The sequence below is a fragment of the Chiloscyllium plagiosum genome, unplaced genomic scaffold (genome assembly GCF_037043375.1).
Source record: "Chiloscyllium plagiosum isolate Xiang-an unplaced genomic scaffold, Cpla_swu_hap1 HiC_scaffold_11, whole genome shotgun sequence".
Lineage (NCBI taxonomy): Eukaryota > Metazoa > Chordata > Chondrichthyes > Orectolobiformes > Hemiscylliidae > Chiloscyllium > Chiloscyllium plagiosum.
Genome location: NW_028270149.1, coordinates 23094080 through 23113916, shown reverse-complemented (window position 1 = coordinate 23113916; position 19837 = coordinate 23094080). Strand labels below are relative to the sequence as shown.

Below are 19837 nucleotides of genomic sequence, written 5' to 3'. Positions count from 1 at the left end.
AAATAGAGTTAATTTTTCATGAGTGATGTGACTGTTCTTCATCACTGATGTAGAAGTTACAATCTGGATGGTCGGTTAAGAACATTGAAGTGAAACCAGGAATGCAGCGGTTACTCCAAACGCCTGAACAGTAGCAGAATGTGTACAGATGGACCGACAATGTTAGGTAGTGATGCAAAGCTTCAGAGTTAGCCTGTGCCTGCATTGCTGATATCACCATGTTCCATGTGCAATGATATAGCACCAGACCATGCACAGACTGCGCCACCTTCATCTCATAGTAATTACTTTTTACAAGAGACAGCCAAAGTTCAGTCAGGAAATAATTGAATCCTCCTGATTATTTTGGATCAGCCAAATACTCTAATAGCATGAGTACTACTGCATTACTGGGAGGATTACATACTCACAGGTTGCAGCAAAAATGAGACCCTCATCCTTGACGAACAACTTCAAACGCAGCAGCAGCATGCCGCTGAGTTGCTGAGTAGACGTCACATAGCAACACTGTGTTCCTGGACATGCACACTCATTGCTGCAATTGGCATTCACAAACCAAAAAAGGAAGTGCTAGAAATATTCAGCAGGTCATGTACTTCACGGCAGAGGTAAACAGAGTCTAGTGACTGTTCATAAGAATAAGACAATTTCAGAGAAATGGAAATTTTTAGCCAATTAATAGAGTCATAGAGAGGTACAGCACGGAACAGACTCTTCGGTCCAACCCATCCATGCCGACTACATATCCCACCCCAATGTAGTCCCACCTGCCAGCACCTGGCCCACATCCCTCCACACCCTTCCTATTCATATACTCATCCAGATACCTTTTAGATGTTGCAATTGTACCAGACTCCACCACTTCCTCTGGCAGCTCATTCCACACACGTACTAACCTCTGAGTGATAAAGTTCCCCCTGAGGTCCCTTTTATATCTTTCCCCTCTCACCCTAAACATGTGCCCTCTAGTTCTGGACTCCCCCACCCAGGGAAAATACCTTGTCTTTTTATCCTATCCATGCCTCTTGTGATTTTATAAACCTCCATAAGGTACCCCTCAGCCTCTGATGCTCCAGGGAAAATAGCCCCAGCCTATTCAACCTCTCCCTATAGCTCAAATCCTCAAACCCTGGCAACATCCTTATAAACCTTTTTTGAAAGCTTTCAAATTTCATGACATCCTTCCAATAGGAAGGAGACCAGAATTGCATGCAATATTCCAAAAGTGGCCTGTACAGCCACAACATGACCTCCCAACTCCTGTACTCAATACTCTGACCAATAAAGGAAAGCATACCAAACACCTTCTTCACTATCCTATCTACCTGCGACTCCACTTTCAAGGAGCTATGAACCTGCACTCCAAGGTATCTTTGTTCTGCAACACTCCCTAGGACCTTACCATAAGTCCTGCTAAGATTCACTTTCCCAAAATGCAGCACCTCGCACTTATCTAAATTAAACTCCATCTGCCACTCCTCAGCCCACTGGCCCATCTTACCAAGATCCAGTTGTAATCTGAGGTAACATTCTTCGCTGTCCACTGCACCTCCAATTCTCTGAAATGGAGTGAAGAGGCAAAGGAAGGGTAGATATAGGGCAGGAGTGAGTAAATGACGAGAGAGATGAAGATAAAAGATTCCACAAAGAAAGAGCCAATTCTGAGACAAAGTTCATTTACCCAAAAGCCTGTTTCTTTACATATGGATGCTGCTTGATTTGCTAAGTATTTCAGTTATTTTCTCATTGGATGTCAGATTTCTAATGTTGCCATGCTCCTGTGAAATCCTTTACATTATGATTCCATCAGAGGCTTTTCCTCATTTAATGTGAACAGGCGAATGCTTCTGCTGAGGGTTGAACCATGGACATTTCAAACAAACATATTAAAACATTTGTACATGGCAACATAATTAATTGGACACTAAAAGAAAAATAATTCTGTTTTGAAGGGCAAAAAGGAGATCCCGGTAATCCAGGCCCACGAGGACCTTCAGGCACTCCAGGGAAACCAGGAAATGATGGCTTCCCAGGTTTACCAGGACCTCCAGGTGAACCTGTAAGTATCATTAGAGTTTGATGTTGTTTGTCACACTAATGTTTTATTGCTGATGATGGAAATTGTTTGAACATTCTTAAGAATTGTTGACCCATTCATACCTTTTAATACCTGATGAAGGGCTTATGCCCGAAACGTCGATTCTCCTGCTCCTCGGATGCTGCCTGACCTGCTGTGCTTCTCCAGCACCACACTCTCAACTGTGATCTCCAGCATCTGCAGTCCTCACTTTCTCCATGCCTATTAATGTACATCTTTCTGGAAAAACAGTTATATTTACAATTCTGTTCCAGTCAGGCCACTTCTTCACTGCTTTCTGATGCAAAAGATTGAAGCAAAGTTATTGATGGATTGTTTCACAAATCCTCAACAAATTAATGGGAATGCATGATAGTCACTGAACACTGCTCTTGTCAAAGAGATTTGTTTGGTTTTGTGAAAGTCCAAATATTTTGTTGATACAGTATGCTACAATGTTCCCTTCTACACTGTGGCACAACCTGCCTTTGTTGAAGGCTGATGTCATTAAGACACAATGGAATATTGGGAGAAACCACCCTTGCAACTCCAGCGAATAACCATTTCTTTTACATTATGATGCAACTGCACAGATCCATTGAGGTCTGCTGGCACAGTGGGTAGCGCACCTGCCTCTGTGCCAGAATTTCTGGATTGTCCAAAGAAAGTGTGTTCCTAACCAGCCACACATACAGCCTCATTGTCAATCTGTAAATCCTCTTAACATACACCGATGGCAGGGAGTAAGAGCACGAGAGATTCCTGGTCTTCCATATGGTGCTCAGGAAGTGAGCACCTCTAACATTGCTATCAATTGCTATAATGACTACAACATGCATGTAAAAGTTCAAGTTGCTACGGATTATTTGATACACCATAAGACTAGGAGCAGAAGTAAACCATTCAGCCCATCCAGTCTGTTCTGTCATTCACTGAAATCATGACTGATCTGATAATTCTCAACTCTACTTCCCTGCCTTTTTCCCCATAACCCTTGATTCCCCTCCTGATTAAAAATCCTTCTGTCTGAAAAACAACCTCTGCATGCCTTTCTCGTAACAAAATCCACAGATTTACTCTGAGACAAAAAAAACGCTCCTCATCTCTGGTATAATTGGGCGATTCCTTACTCTGAGATTATCCCTTCTGATAAAGGACTGTCCACAAGGGGAACCAACTAGCGTTCCTGCTCATTTATTTCTCTTTCGCATGGAATTCCGAGCTTCATTCCTTCCTGCGACTTCCCAAATCGGATGTGAATGCTGTGAATTGGCCACATTAGTGGCCATGCATGAGCCGTCAGAGGACATGCAGCCATGCAACTGAGAGGGAATGTAGGAAACAACCTTATGGTATCTACTCTGTCAAGTCCCTTAAGAATCTTATGTTTCAATACAGTCAGTTCTCATTCTTCTCAACTCCAATTAGATTAGATTAGATTACTTACAGTGTGGAAACAGGCCCTTCGGCCCAACAAGTCCACACCGACCCGCCGAAGCGTAACCCACCCAGACCCATTCTCCTACATTTACCCCTTCACCTAACACTACGGGCAATTTAGCATGGCCAATTCACCTAACCTGCACATCTTTGGACTGTGGGAGGAAACCGGAGCACCCGGAGGAAACCCACGCAGACATGGGGAGAACGTGCAAACTCCACACAGTCAGTCGCCTGAGGCGGGAAGTGAACCCGGGTCTCTGGTGCTGTGAGGAAGCAGTGCTAACCACTGTGCCACCGTGCCGCCCTCCAATAATACAGATCCAATGAGAGCAGTGTCAGGGGCTCAACTATCTTCAGCTAATTCATCAATGAGCTTCCCTTCAATGTAAGAAATAGGGACATTTGTTAATGATTGTACAATGTTCAATATTATTAGTGAATCATCAGATTCTGAAACAGTCCATGTTCACATGCAGGAAGAGCTGGATATCATTTAGTATTGGGATGAAGTCATAAATTGCATTCAGGACCCACAAGTGCCAAACAATGACTATCTTCAACAAGAGAAAAGCAGTTAGAGTTTCAAACTAACCTCTTGACATTTGATGGCACTACCATCACTAAGTTCTATTCATCAACATCCTTGGTGTTAACACTGACCAGAAATTGAATTGGACCAACCAGTTACAAGAGCAGGTCGGAGGCTACAAACCCTGCAGTGAGTAACTCCCCTCTTGACTCTCCAAAGTCTGTCCACCATCTACAAGTCTCAAGTCAGGAGTGTGATGGAATGCTCTTCATTTGCCTGGTTAAGTCTGAGTCCCATATTCAGCACTCAGGAAGCTCAACATCATCCAAGACAAGGTCACCTGCTTTAATGGGTATCCCATACACCATCTTAAATGTTCACTTCCTCTACAACCAGCTCTCAGGACAGCAGAGTGTTCTATGTAGATAATGTGCTTCAGTAACTCACCAATGCTCCTTCAATGGCACTTTCCAAACTGCAACCTCTACCACCTGGACAATCAAGGGCAGTAGATGCTGAAGAAGAACAAGAACCAAGAACCTTCTGGTTCCACTGCATGTCACTCTCCATCCTGACTTGAAACTGTATCACCACTCCTGAATTTGCTGCTGGGTGAAAATCCTGGACCTCTTTCCTAACAGGATGTGGTCTTATCTGTGACACATTGACTGCAGTAGTTCAAGAAAACAGAAAACTCACAGCATGCACAAGGGTAATGAGGAATGTGTAATCAATTCTGCCATGGCTAGCAATGCTGACATCCCATAAGCTAATAAAAGAGAAAATGACATTTTCTTAAGCAGCCGTTTTTCACACATAAGGTATAAAGTTATTTTGTCCTGTGGTTGTATTGAAGACTAAATTATATCTTTTCCAACCTGATTTCTGTGCACCTGGTTTTTAAATGCAAGTTCAACATGTCCTTCTCTTCCCTACTCCAGAGGGATGACAGTCATATTATTCCAGTCTTTATTGTAACTGAGACCAGTTAGCTCAACTCGGTGTTGTGTTCAAACCTAAAAGCATCCTAGTTTGTATACTCCAGCTCCCCACTGGACTATAGGAAGCAACACTTGTTTTTCAAGAATTCCTGCCCACAGATGCATTGAATAGTATTTGCATGGTGAACCTTTTGAGGGTGATCATTCCATTAATCTTAAAAAAGCTTTTGAGGAGTTATGACATAAACTATACTGAGTTTGACTCTAAATGACAGATATGATTTTTCTATTATACTCAATGATTGTGTTCACATTACTCAGGGTGACAGTGGAACAGGCATTCATGGTGCTAAAGGTCTTCCAGGTAGGCGTGGTCCAAAGGGTCCCCCAGGTGAGATGGGTACACCAGGCGTTGGATTCCCAGGCCCTCCGGGTTTCCAGGGTCCTCCAGGTGATCCAGGAGTTGATGGTATACCAGGACCACCAGGATTACCAGGGGCACCAGGTATAGAACATAATATAACCTGATATCCATTTGTTTGTAGTCTGACTGAGAAAGTTTGATTCAGTTGTTGGTATGTGCAACTTTATGTACTATGGCTTGTCATCAATGAAATGGACAAGCAGCTTTAAAATGTTGCAGTGATTTGTTTGATAACACTGTGGTTGTTAACATATATTAAACCATAAAGTAATAAGTTACATGGTTAACAACAACATATGTGAATGTCATGTTAACCTGTGTTGGAGTGTGCATCAATATAACTTGTATCTGTGGTCTGTGAAGTAGTACTTGCGCAATAGTTATAATTTAGCAGTTTAATGAGTCTTATTGTTCTCATTACAATGTACAACGTCCATGAAGTACAATGGAAATTGAGTATATTCCAGTTTAAATTTTTTGCAATCCACCTGGAATCCAACATAATTCAGCTGTCTTGGCTTTAGGTGGCAATCGCAGTCAGACTTCAGCTTTTCTGGGAGCGTAGCCAGCCATTATTTAAGCTTGGATAAAATGTTTGAGTGGAGGCAAGATCTGCACCTCAGACCAACCCCATGACTGGCAAGTGGCATTTAGAACCCAGAAATAATGCAGGGACTCAAAAAGATGGAGTCCCTATCATTTCCAATGTTTACCAGTGACACCTACCACAAGTGTAGCTGGAGTCCTAACAGTCTACCCTGAAGAAGTTTGGGTCCACAGCACTTTTTCCTATAGATTAATATGGTAGTAAATGGCCTTTCCAGCAAATAACGGCTCATTTGGCCCATACTTGTGTTTATGCTTCACACAAGCTATCTCATATTCTCCTTCACCTAATACCTCTATGTTTCTTCTCATTTATTTTTCCTCTTTTTTTGTGCTTAATCATTATTCCTTCAAAGCATCAATGTCATTCACTTCAGTTATTCCTTGCACTGCTGTGTTCTACATTCCAAGCATTGTTAGAATAAGAAGATTACTCCTGAATTCCCTCATGAATTTAGGAGTGGCACCTTGCCTCTGGTCTGGTCTCACCCAGAAGTAGAAATATGTTATTAATGACTACTCCATTTAACCTTTTCATAACATAAATATGTCTATCAGCTCACTGTACGGTCTTTTGAGCCCCAATCTGCTCACTCATTCTTGTAGGATATAACTTTACAGTTTTAGCACCATTCTCATGTAGTTTCTTTGTACATTTCCAAATATTTCAATAGGATCACCTCTCATACTTCTAAGCTCCACTGGGTATAAGCCTGACCTCCTCAACCTTTTCACATAAATCAACTCATTCATTCCATTAATCAACCAATGAGTTTTCTCTGAACTGTTTCTGTTTCTCCATATGAAAGACACCAACATTGTACATATCACAGTAGCCCCGTCGTACCCACATGTACCATGACCTACCACAGATACCCGAAACCATTGATAGGAGCGAACCCTATTCATTTAAACGGGAGTTTTACCATCATGGCAACTTCCTGGTCCCTGGTTCTAGAAAGTTCCCTTTAATATGGTCAGCCCGCGGTAAACCGTGCGTAACTGAAACTGTGGTAACTGGACCAACTGATTCAAGGGTCTTCCTATACACCGGGTGTGCTCTCATCAATACCATATATAGTTAGAGAATGACTTGCTTCTTTTACACTCTGTCCCTCTTGCAATAAAGAGCCACATTCCATTTGCCTCCTTAATTATTTGTCATACTTGCATGCAAAAGCTTGTGTGATCCAGGCATCCATTAACCTCTGTAACTCTGCAGACTGTCTCAATTTACATAATATTTTGCTTCCCTATTTTCCCTGCCAATGCGGACAACCTTACGTTTTCCTCGATAATAATCCATTTGACAAAGTTTTGCCAAGTAAACTAACCTGTCTATATCCTTTTGAAGACTCTTATGTATTCTTCTCACAACTTCTTTTTCAATCTTTCTTTGTACCATTCACAAATTTGGCTGCAATACAGTTGGCGCATTCACCTAATCACTAACGGAGGATGGAAAACTGAGGCCCCGGCACCGATTCCTTAATTCCAGTTTGCAGTCCACTGGTTCCAGTTTGCCACTTCAGAATGAACTGCTTATCCTTTCTCTCTCAGTTTTGCATTAGTTTGTCAATCCTCTGTCTGCGCTAATATATCTTCCATGCCATAATACATTATCCTATCTGGTTTTCTTTGTATATCACCTTAATGATTACTTTTTGTCAAATCCAAATGGGTATATCTACTGGTTCCATTTTAGCTACCCTGCTTGTTGTTGCAGCCTCAAAGAACTCTGATAAACTTGTCAAACAGAATTTGTCGTTCACGTGTTCCATTTGATGCTTCCTGATTGTATTATGATTTTTTAAAGGCTTTGCTGTTATTTCCCTAAACATTTATTTTTCTTCGTGGAATTTTCCCAACAGCAGATGTTAGGCATCTCCCTCTTTTCTGAAATTGGAATGTCCCATTTGTTGTTCATTTGACTTTGGAAGCCTTTTCAATTATGAAAGCATGGAAAGGAAGTCCACTTCTGTCCCCATCCAATATCCAACTGTGCATGCACACCTTCCAGAAGAGAGCACTGAAGAGTTAATAGAAACGTGATCCTGCCTGATATTGCTCACTGTCAGTTTCAGCACCTGAATGCAACGCTGGTTCTGATCAGCTAATGAAGACCAGACATGCCAGAATCTTCCCTGAACTATGTGAGTCAGAGATGGGTGGACTTGATTTAAATTCCAGGTGTGATTCATTTTGACCAGCATTAGATTTAAATGGAACGCACATCAATTTTCATGTTTGCTATGAATCTGATTCAGTTTGGTTTGAAGAATATTAAGCGAATTGTGACAAGGATTGGTAAAAAAAAAAAACCCACTAAGGTGAACGAGTTACCTGTTCATTCCTGTCAGAAGAGAGAAATCAATCACATTTCCACTGCTGTTCGTGCCCCTCTTGACTGATTTCACGTCCTTTGCATGGACACTACAGGTGACTGTTGCTGCGGGGAAACCGCTGGGGAAGGCGACCTTCATACAGAGGGAGGTGAGAGGCCACAATCCTCACAACAAAGGTTACCATGGCAATGATGGCAGGAGCTCCCAAACCCTTACATCATTGCCTAAAGACTTCAGTAACCATAATTTGCATGTTACTGTGCACTGCAGTAGTAACTCATGTTAATTGGAAATTAATTGCACCGACACTATTTCACTGTCTTCTTTCATGCATGCTATTAGTGCACACTGTTATACAGACTATTAAATCACTATGTTCTATCTGGGTAAATAGATGAAAGTGTTAATCTATTAATTAACTTTAGTTGTAATATTACTAGCCTGTCATGAAATAGGTGATTTTCTCATAAGTGTAAAATGCAAATAAAGTTGACCAATGCCCTTGCTAGACCAAATAAAAACCAGAAGAACCACAGATGCTAGAAATCAGAAACAAAAACAGAAATTGCTAGAAAAGCTCAGCAGGTCTGGCAGCATCTGTTGATAGAAATCAGAGTTAACGTTTCAGGTCAAATGTTACATCCTCAGCTTGCTCAACCCTTGAAAGACTAGTTCGGTTTTGCAAACAATAATCCTGCCCTTTCAGTCTCCTGTTGTCCAATTCCGAAGATGCTGAATTAAGGTTGGAGTATCTTGCGCTACCTTTAGAGTAAGATTAGATTCCCTACAGTGTGGAAACAGGCCCTTCAGCCCAACAAGTCCATACCGGCCCTTTGAAGTGTAACCCACTTCCCTCTGACTAGTGCACCTAACATTCTGGGTAATTTAGCATGGCAAATCCACCTGACCTGCACATCTTTGGACTGTGGGACGAAACCCACACAGACACAGTGAGAATGTACAAACTCCACACAGACAGTCACCCAAGGCTAGAATCAAACCCGGGTCCCTGGCACTGTGAGGCTGCAGTGCTAACCACTGAGCCACTGTGCAGCCCAAGGGGTAATGTTATTGGAACCTCCTATTGCTGTATCACTCCAGCAGCCATTTGTCCCATAAGAGCACAGACCTCGGGAGTGCTTCATCCCCTGGTTGTCATGTGCCTCAGGGGCCAATGTTGCAATCTTCTCAGGTCTAGTCGAAATTTCTTTGCAATTGCTGCATTGAGTTAGCTGCTAGTTTTGGGCTGCTCCCAATATGATTATTTAGGATTAGATTTTCCCATGAGCTTTGAGACTTTAATACCTGGATGAGATGGTTTTCCGAGTGTTGTCAATCCTAAACTGATTAGTTACATATGAAATTAGACACGAATGTTTGACTCGATGCTGGGCTTAGTGATACATTGCATAATGTGTCCACCAGTATTTGAGCAGTCTTTCTATATAGGTGTTCTAGGTGTGTAATTAGATAATACCCTCCATCGGTGTATCTTAATAACTTCTTTAACGCACTGTTGACACCAAGCCCACATTCACTAGAAATGGCTTGCTGTGCAATTCTCCCTGAAATAGCCTCCACATGTGGTGGCTTCATTGCTCACTATCCTATTGGATGTAAGCTGTAAATGCTGCTGGCTGAATCACAGAGTCAGCAACTCCAGAGTCCTGGCAACTCCTAACGTGAAAGGTAGCTTGTGGATAATAGGAAAACTTCAATGGTCTCTGAGGCACAGGCTTAAGGTTACAACTCTGTGGGGTGAAGCATTTCCCTCTCCCTTCTGGAGGAGAGGAAACCCCAAACAACTCTTTCGTGCTCCCCTCTACTCAGGATATGGAGCCTCCATCTTTGATAGATAGCACATTCAGCCTACTCCCATCACTATACCCAAGGTCAGGTAAATTGGCCATGCTAAATTGCCCGTAGTGTTAGGTAAGGGGTACATGTAGGGGTATGGGTGGGTTGCGCTTCGGCAGGGTGGTGTGGACTTGTTGGGCCGAAGGGCCTGTTTCCACACTGTAAATAATCTAAGTAATCTAATCTAATCTAATCTAAAGGCAAAATACCAATGAGGCTGCAAGACCAGATCTATCTGGGACATAATCATCTTTCTTGTCTGCCCATCATTCTGGTGCAAGCAGATGACCTAAAACCTGCCCAGCAGCAAGACTGCAGTGGAGGTCCATCCTGACATTTACCCCTACCACCTATTCCCCCAGCCCCACCCCCACACCTGGTATTAGTGAATGGGATAAATTCAGACTTTAAGTTTAAACCACCACTGAAAGAGCGTGGGGAGTGCAGACTCCTTGAAACTGTACGACTTGAGTTTGAAAACGGACAAACCAGTGGATCAAAACACTCACTTACAAATAGAAGGCAAGTTGTTAAGACCTTAGCCTGTGTTTGGAATGGCATTGGCTTGTGACAGAGCAGCAGTCTGTCCTCACTTGAGTACTTTACAACATGGCTTACAATATTACAGTGAGCAGTTGGTGATTTGTCTCTCTGGTCCATCCCATCCCCGTTTGTGATTTGTGAAGGCAGTTGTACTGCTGAATGCAGTCACAATGAGTTGATCTTACTGTACAGCTGAGGTCTGAACACTCAGCTTAAAGCAGGGCCCTTTTTATTCGGCATGCAGAATATTGCACCTTTGGGTGGATTTATCCATCACTGGTGTGTCACCAATCTGTGGCAAGTCACTTCTTTAACCACCAAATAGATGAATGCAGATGACCTCTGTTGCTCACTGCACACAAATAATCTTGGAATTACTCCTTCTGAAGTCCGTACATTGAAGGAGACAATAAACAGCAAAATAATTATTTTTCAATAATGAACAGTGAGGTTATCTGTATCTATAACTCTTTCTGACAATGTTCCATTATAAGTTCCTATGTCAACATTGATAATGAAATTTGCTGATGTGAATTTGTCACATTGTAATTACATATTCCCGCACATGCAAATGCAACCCAAAGGGCTGGACCATGTAAATACAGAATGACAAGGGATAGTTCCTATTCCAAATATAAACGTCGAGAATATGAACACAATGACAGAATATACGGCATTAAAATTGAGGTTTACTACATTTCCAAGTCCAGGGCAAATTGTTCCCCATACCCTAACCTTATCTTAAACTCTAATCGTGCTTTACCAAAATCTAAATGGAAAACTTTTTACATTTTTTGTTCTGTCTTGTTCATAGCTTTTCATTAAGGATACAAATTAGTACACTAGTCACCCAGATTTGTCTTGGTATGTTTCACTCATTCATTCTGCACAGTGTCACTGTGATAGCTCTTTCTGTAGTAAATGCAAATACTGTGTGCAAATGGTATTCACAATCATGAAATAGCCATGAGCACAGATTTGCTTCATTATGGAAGATGACATAGATTATGTTAATGGACTGGCAATGTGTCAGTGTGAGTTTATGTATGCATGGGTCTGCATGCATATGTGTATTTGTATGTCTTTGTGTTTATGTGTATATCTGTGTATATTTTGTGCATTTGTGTGTGAGCTCTGAAACTATATTGAAAGGTAATGTTTCTGAACTCCTTATTCAATGTGATTTTGCAGGAATCACTCTGCCCTGTGTGATCCCAGGCAATGTAGGTTTGAGGGGTAGACCTGGAGTAACAGGACACCCAGGTAAGCTCTTTGTGCAGTAACATTGAGATGTTGTATTACTGTGGTGTTTTCCAGACCAGTCCCTGTCTTTGATAAATATGCTAATCACTCAGTGAATGAGGCAACTTGTTGCCAACTCAGTCTTCATGTTATGTTGTTCAGTTTTCATTCAGATTTTCAATGCTGAAAGAAATGTTTGCAATGACGCTATTTGCTCATTTGACCCCATTTGCATAATACAACCTGCTTGGGAAGAAACTTGATCTGCAAAAGGATTGCCCCTGGGCTGTGTTACCTTATGAAAATGAATCCGTGCGGGCCCTAGGACATTATTTCACGTTACTAGAAGGTGTGAGGAATCTGCTATGTAGCACTATGGGTTTCAGCCCCTTTGCAGTTTAAGAGTGGAACTTGGAGTATATCTTAACTCATAATTTCTAAGAAAAATATCAGACAAGAAATGTTTTTCCAATTTGAATTTTGAGGTCATGCTTCATTCTCACATGACTTGTAGGTCCAAAAGGTAGACCTGGCTTCTCAGGTAGTCCGGGACGACCAGGAATTGATGGACCAAAAGGACCCCCTGGAGATCCAGGCTTGTTGGGAGAACCAGGCCGACCAGGTATGTGCCACTCAAACACAATTGGCGTTATTTTCCAATATGCGTGGCTGTTGGCTATCTGTAAGCATTTGTAAGTTGGAATTTACTGAGTTTTTTTATTCATTCATGGGATTAAAGTGTCACTGGCTCTAATTAGGTATGGCATTTATTGGCCATCCTTCATTGCCCAGAGGGCAGATAAGAGTCAATCATATTGCTGTATGTCTGGAGTCACATGTAGGCCAGACCAGGTAAGGATGACAGTTTCCTTCTCTAAAGGACATATTTTTGGGGCAGTTGTATACCTAACATTTTATAATCTGGATGTACACAGTCAGTTTCATGAGGGGAAATTAAATTTCTAAACTAATTATAACACCATGAGTTAATGATAATTAATTGTACTTTTAGGACAGGCTTGGCTACCTTTGAGAAAGAGGTTGATAAACCTCTTTGTAATTATATTCGTTTATTCAGTTAACAGGATTATCTGCAATGAGACCACCATTTTCTGACAATCAATAATGGTTTCATGAATCACCATTGGGCTCTTAATTCCAGATTTTTCTTGAATTTAAATTCTGCCCTGACAGGATTTGAATCTGGGTCACTGGAGCATCAACTGGTTCTCTGTATTAACAGTCCATGATAATACCACTAGGCCATCACCCCCTCCCTCTGTTTTATGGCAATCCCAGGTGGTCAAGGTAAAACGAAATGTGGGCAGAGACAGGTAGATGCATGTAAATGAGATGGTAGTATAGAGTGACATTGTTATCAGTAGCCATCAGTGTTGACCCTACCTTTGGACAGTGAGCATATTTTACAGGTTCCAAGAGTGTGGTGCTGAAAAAGCATAGCCTGTCAGACAGCATCAGAGCTGCAGGAGAATCAACTTTCAGGCAAAAGCCCTTCATCAGGAATTACTGGAGATCAGAGTTGAAGAATGTGGTGTTGGTAAAGCACAGCCTGTCAGACAGCATCTGAGGAGCAGGAGAATCGATGTTTCAGGCATAAGCCCTTCATCAGGAATAATCCTGATGAAGGGCTTATGCCTGAAACGTCGGTTCTCCTGCTCCTTGGATGTTGCCTGACCGGCTGTGCTTTTCCACTGCCACACTCTTCAACTCTGATCTCCAGCATCCTCAATCCTCACTTTCTCCATATTTTACAGGCTGTACTTTACCAGTTGAATCACAATTCCAACCAACATTAGCCTCAATGCTGTCATGAGGTTTGTCCTGCCATAGCATTTCTTCAGTTTCTCCTGTGACCCTTCCAGGAGACAGCCAGTTAAGAAGTTGCCTCCAGGAGCCCCATCCAATCACAAATGACAGGTAGACCATGGTGATAGCAGGTTCACTAGGAGAGTACAACTCTATGACTCCATAAGTGGGGTAGGCAGTAGACTGGCTGTGCCCTGGTCAGTCTCACCTGTATACTATATGCATGTGGTTTTAGACAGCATGCGAAGCAGTGACAACTTTAAAATACTACAGCAGGGATTTAGAAAAAGTAACAAATATCCTGTCCAATACTCTTCATTGGTTGTTGCTCAAATTAGAATCAAATGGATGGAAACTTTGTGGACATAGCCTGGCTCTTTAAATTGCTCAGTGTGATTTTCACTTGCTCCCCAGTGTAAAACACAAGAGATGAAGTGATTTCAAAATGATTTAAACAAGCCTGAACCCAAAAACCATGTTGTTGGTCAGATGTCTGGGTATCTGTCACTGGAAAGAGATCTCCTGCTCTATGTCTCTCGATTGGCTCCATCAGTGATGTTGCAATGTCTTACAAGGGACAGGAGCATAGGTCATGAACAGCAGAGGTCAGGGAGTCAAAAGGGCAAGATTGATGCATGGGAATTCCACCCCTTTCCTGACTGATGGGAAAGATTTCCAATTCTGGAAATCTGCAGCCACTGTCGAATGGAAGCTTCCCTATTGGAGCCATAACCCTGCTGCTCAACAGCCCATCACCTAAAAGGACACATCTGCAAATGACACCTTAGACCAAGATGCACTGACGTCCTTTTCTAGTTGGACCAAAGTGTCTGTTTCCATGCTGTGTGATTCTATGATTGCATTCTTCAAAACGGCCACGCTGGGACTGAAACATCCAAAATAACACTCTGCCTGTGCACTCTGAATACTGATTTCTTTTTAGCTGCGCAAAACTGTTGCTGATAAGGAAGGCGACAACTTGACGGGATTGCAAGTGGGTAACGTGAAAGATTTATGTTCTAGAATGTTCTGAACCATATTCTCGTGGAAAACACTTTAACGTTTGGCAGAATTCACTTACTGCACCCTTAATTGTTTTGGAGTGCACTGTGATTCTGCAATGAAATCATTGATGGTAGTGATCCAAAGGAGTTCTCATTTACAACCAACCTGCTACTGATTTAGTGATTGAGATTGAGAACAGGTTTAAACTGGCAATGCGGCAAGTTTATTTCTCGGGACTTGTTTGGTTAGATGTCTCTCAGTCTGGATGGGAGAGATTAGGAGGCAACTCTGAAAACACATTTGTAAATAGTGTGTTAGGTGAAATTCCTCATGTGTTCCTGCCTCAGAGCGATCTAGCCAAAGGCAGAATCTCTTTGCGAGCAATCTGACCTGAATAGCCAATTAATGGGCCTACTAGAGGAAGGTTTATGGGATCTTTTTATCACCAGAGGGTTCCCAAGCTGAGGTTGGTGCCCGTCATCCAAATGGAGGCTTTTTGCCATTATTAGGCCAGGTACTGCTCAGTGCCATCTCTCACTTATCCAAGTGACTCTCTCCTGGGGCACATTGGCAACAATTCACTCTTCACCATGATGACTCAACAGCTGCCAGTCAACATGAGGCAAGTAGCCAATCAAATCAATTACTGAGGCATGTCACTTTATGCCTCTCCCATCCTGACATGGATGGCATGGTGGCTCAGTGGCTAGTACCGTTGCCTCACAGTGCCTGGGACCCGGGTTCGATTTCAGCCTCGGGCGACTGCCTCTGTGGAGTTTGCAAGTTCTCCCTGTGTCTGCGTGAGTTTCCTCTAAGTGCTCTGGTTTCGTCCCACAGCCTAAAGATGTGCAGGTTAGGTAATTTGGCCATGCTAAATTTCCCATAGTGTTCAGAGATGTGCAGGTTAGGTGTATTGGTCAGAGGAAATGTAGAGTAATAGAGTAGGGGAATGGGTCTGGGTGGGTTACTCTTTGGAGGGTTGGTGTGGACTTGTTGGGTCAACTGGCCTGTTACCATACACTAGGAATTCTATGGTTCTTCCATGATGATTTGAGTGTTGTTGGGACAGTCGCTGCTGTTTTCAGCCTCTATGTTTTGGGTCTCCAGTGTTCATTGTCTTTGCCCTGTTGAGGGGGACGTGATTGAGGTGAGGTTACATAGTGAACATAAGTGGGCGGCACGGTGGCACAGTGGTTAGCACTGCTGCCTCACAGTGCCAGAGACCTGGGTTCAATTCCTGCCTCAGGCAACTGACTGTGTGGAGTTTGCACATTCTCCCCGTGTCTGCGTGGGTTTCCTCTGGTCGTTCCGGTTTTCTCCCACAGTCCAAAGATGTGCAGGTCAGGTGAATTGGCCATGCTAAATTGCCCATAGTGTTAGGTGAAGGAGTAAATGAATGGGTGGGTTGCGAGTCGGTGTGGACTTGTTGGGCCGAAGGGCCTGTTTCCACACTATAAGTAATCTAATAATGGTGCTGGCTGTTGTTACTTTTTGAACTGTTGACAGTGATGTCACTTTTGCTCTTGTCCAACATCAGTGTTGGAAGGCAGAATCGTGTAACCTGCTCTCTTGTCATGCTGAGGGGTGGCAGCAGGTAGGTTGAAGATGAGTGAAGGACGATACTGATGAAATGATTTCCAAGAAACTGGCAGTCATTTCTCAATCAGTGATAGTACCGTCTAAAAAAAACGGCTTTGAATATCCTGACTGTGGCAGGAGCTTTTGTGTTCAAATGTCCAACCACCATGATCCAGGCTGACAGGTAGAGAAACAAGTGACCTATCTGGGAAAGTAAGAATCCAGAGTGAAAGAAACTTAGAATTGCCTATTTAATTGTGTTAATAATTCGAAGCGAGGTCCCCATCCTTCTTGGAACCTGTCCAGGGAAATCCTGGAATGGTATCCAAACTCAATGCTAATTTCAGGAAATTTAACTTTCTGTGACATACAAGCCCACCTTCTCTTGGCTAAGAAAACTCTGCCCCTCTCCCCAAAAAACCCATTTGGTTTCTAGCCGCGAGCTTGGACAATTACAGGCAATGTCAGAAATCCTGCCTTGTCCATGGCATGAATTAGATTAGATTCCCTACAGTGTGGAAACAGGCCCTTCAGTCCAACCAGTCCACACCGACCCTCCGAAGAGTAACCCACCCAGACCCATTTCCTTCTGACTAATGCACCTAACACTATGGGCAATTTAGCATGGCCAATTCACCTGACCTGCACATCTTTAGACTGTGGGAGGAAACCGGAACACCCGGAGGAAACCCACGCAGACACTGGGAGAATGTGCAAACTCCACACAGGCAGTCACCCGAGGTTGGAATCGAACCTGGGACCCTGGTGTTGTGAGGTAGCAGTGCTAGCCATTGAGCCACTGTGCTACCCCAATTGATCTCAAATGAATGCTTGGAGTCCTCTGATGGCTTTTTCCTGTTCATTAATCAGGGAGAGAGTGAAATTGAGAATATAACTTTTGATCAAAAACATTTTTGCTTTATGACGTATCATAAAAATTATATTTGGCTCAGCGTACCATCTGAAGTAGCTGCTGTGCAATTATGGCCTCAATCTCTGTAGATCTTCCAAAATCTTTGACCCCATATTTGGTTCCTACCAATGCCTGTCTCTCCACTAAAATTGGCAGATTATCACAGTCTTGTCATTGTTTTGATGTATATACACGAGGAACTGGTTTTTCAATATTTGTCTAAGAATAAGTTTCTAGAGAGTTGCAGTAACCAATATTTTTGCATGTTGAACAACGTATTTTAATCATTCACGGGATGAAGGCATTGCTGGCTGGACCAACATTTATTGCCAATCCCTAATTACCCAAAGGCCATTTGAGAGTCAACTAAATTCCACCATCTGCCTTGATGATAAAACCAAGGTCCCGCGAACAGTACCTGAGTATCTGGATTAATAGTTTAGTGATAATGCCACTAGACCATTACCGCCCCACCACATTACTAGATTAAAATATCTGCCTTCAAATTTTCCATAAGTGCTGCAATTGTCAGGAGGGCATCTTGTGTTGTAAAGCCGAGCAACCTGACCTCTGAACCAGAGGCTCTGTGATCGAGTGGTTCTAGAAGGCGCATTCATGACGTGGCCAATCAGATTGAGTATCATCGTAAAGAATCATGCAGAAGGCAGGTGGTATGAGTAGGAAAGGTTTGAGGTTAGCCATATTATGGAAAGATATTGGAGCCTCATTCATCACTGTTCAAGGCCTCCAGACTGCAACATGCACGTCAAAGGGTGTGTTGCCACAGCATCCAGCCTCCTTGAGTGATCTGTAACACACCACCACTCTCACTCATTTCTTACAAGGTGCTACTTGACTTATCTCCGGTTTAACCTTTACAGGGTTTCCTGGACCACCTGGTGATCAGGGACGGCCTGGTCTCCCTGGGCTGGATGGAAATGAAGGTTCTCCTGGAAAACGGGGTACCCCAGGATTTCCAGGTCAGAAGGGACGCCCAGGTGATGTGTATGGTGCAGAAAGAGGTGCCCCAGGACAACCAGGTCCAAGTGGAAAACCAGGATTGAAAGGATTTCCCGGAGATCCTGGGTTTCCAGGAGCCAAAGGTAAAGTCTGCTTAAAATTAAAACTAATCCTGCCTCAAGACTTTTAATTATTACTGAGACTTCCTTGGAGATTTGGTCTTTGAGTTAATGTGCAGTTAACTGAAAATTGGTTATACATTGGTTTCAACCTATTCTTGTGCCTGAAATAGGTCAGATGTCAGGAGCACAAGCCAGATTACTGAGACCCTGAAATTTTCCTCGTCGGTTTCTCCCCCTCTGCACTCCTCCTCTGCATCTCCTCCTCTGTACTCCCCCAAGTACTCCCCTATGCATCTCCTGCTCTGTATCTCCTGCTCTGAATCTCCCTCCCTGCATTCCCCCTCGGCATCACCTGCTCTGCATCTCCCACTCTGCACCTCCCGCTCTGCACCTCCCGCTCTGCACCTCCCGCTCTGCACCTCCCGCTCTGCACCTCCCGCTCTGCATCTCTCCCTCTGCACCTCCCGCTCTGCACCTCCCGCTCTGCACCTCCCGCTCTGCACCTCCCGCACTGCACCTCCCGCTCTGCACCTCCCGCTCTGCACCTCCCGCTCTGCACCTCCCGCTCTGCACCTCTCGCTTTGCACCTCCCGCTCTGCACCTCCCGCTCTGCACCTCACGCTCTGCATCTCCCACTCTGCACCTCTCGCTTTGCACCTCCCGCTCTGCACCTCCCGCTCTGCACCTCCCGCTCTGCGTCTCCCGCTCTGCACCTCCCGCACTGCACCTCCCGCTCTGCACCTCCCGCTCTGCACCTCCCGCTCTGCACCTCCCGCTCTGCACCTCCCGCACTGCACCTCCCGCACTGCACCTCCCGCTCTGCACCTCCCGCTCTGCACCTCCCGCTCTGCACCTCCCGCTCTGCACCTCTCGCTCTGCACCTCCCGCTCTGCACCTCCCGCTCTGCGTCTCCCGCTCTGCACCTCCCGCTCTGCACCTCCCGCTCTGCACCTCCCGCTCTGCACCTCCCGCTCTGCACCTCCCGCTCTGCACCTCCCGCTCTGCATCTCCCGCTCTGCACCTCCCGCTCTGCACCTCCCGCTCTGCATCTCCAATTCTGCATCTCCCCCTCTGCATCTCCCCCTCTGCATCTCCCCCTCTGCATCTCTCCCTCTGCATCTCTCCCTCTGCATCATCCCCTCTGCATCATCCCCTCGGCATCACCCCCTCGACATCACCGTCTCTGCACTTCCCCCTCTGCACTTCCCCCTCTGCACTTCCCCCTCTGCAATTCCCCCTCTGCATCTCCCCCTCTGCATCACCCCCTCTGCATTACCCCCTCTGCATTACCCCCTCTGCATCTCCTGCTCTGCATCTCCCGCTCTGCATCTCCCGCTCTGCATCTCCCGCTCTGCATCTCCCGCTTTGCATCGCCACCCCTGCATTGCCCCCTCTGCATTGCCCCCTCTGCATTGCCCCCTCTGC

The 19837-nt window shown here is 44.2% G+C and overlaps 1 protein-coding gene across 4 annotated transcripts in view; it reads left to right on the top strand.

The window, feature by feature from the left end:
- The window catches only part of col4a6 (collagen, type IV, alpha 6), a 423829-nt gene that overhangs the window by 323214 nt on the left and 80778 nt on the right, over positions 1–19837 (top strand). For 3 of the 4 annotated variants that reach the window (XM_043705027.2, XM_087991898.1, XM_087991897.1), the window contains exons 24-29: positions 1953–2059; positions 5312–5495; positions 8460–8513; positions 11957–12028; positions 12522–12629; positions 18212–18433. In XM_043705027.2, coding sequence (XP_043560962.2) covers positions 1953–2059; positions 5312–5495; positions 8460–8513; positions 11957–12028; positions 12522–12629; positions 18212–18433 — 747 coding nt within the window. The remainder of the gene's footprint in view (positions 1–1952; positions 2060–5311; positions 5496–8459; positions 8514–11956; positions 12029–12521; positions 12630–18211; positions 18434–19837) is intronic. The other variant, XM_087991899.1, reaches the window with a different exon arrangement.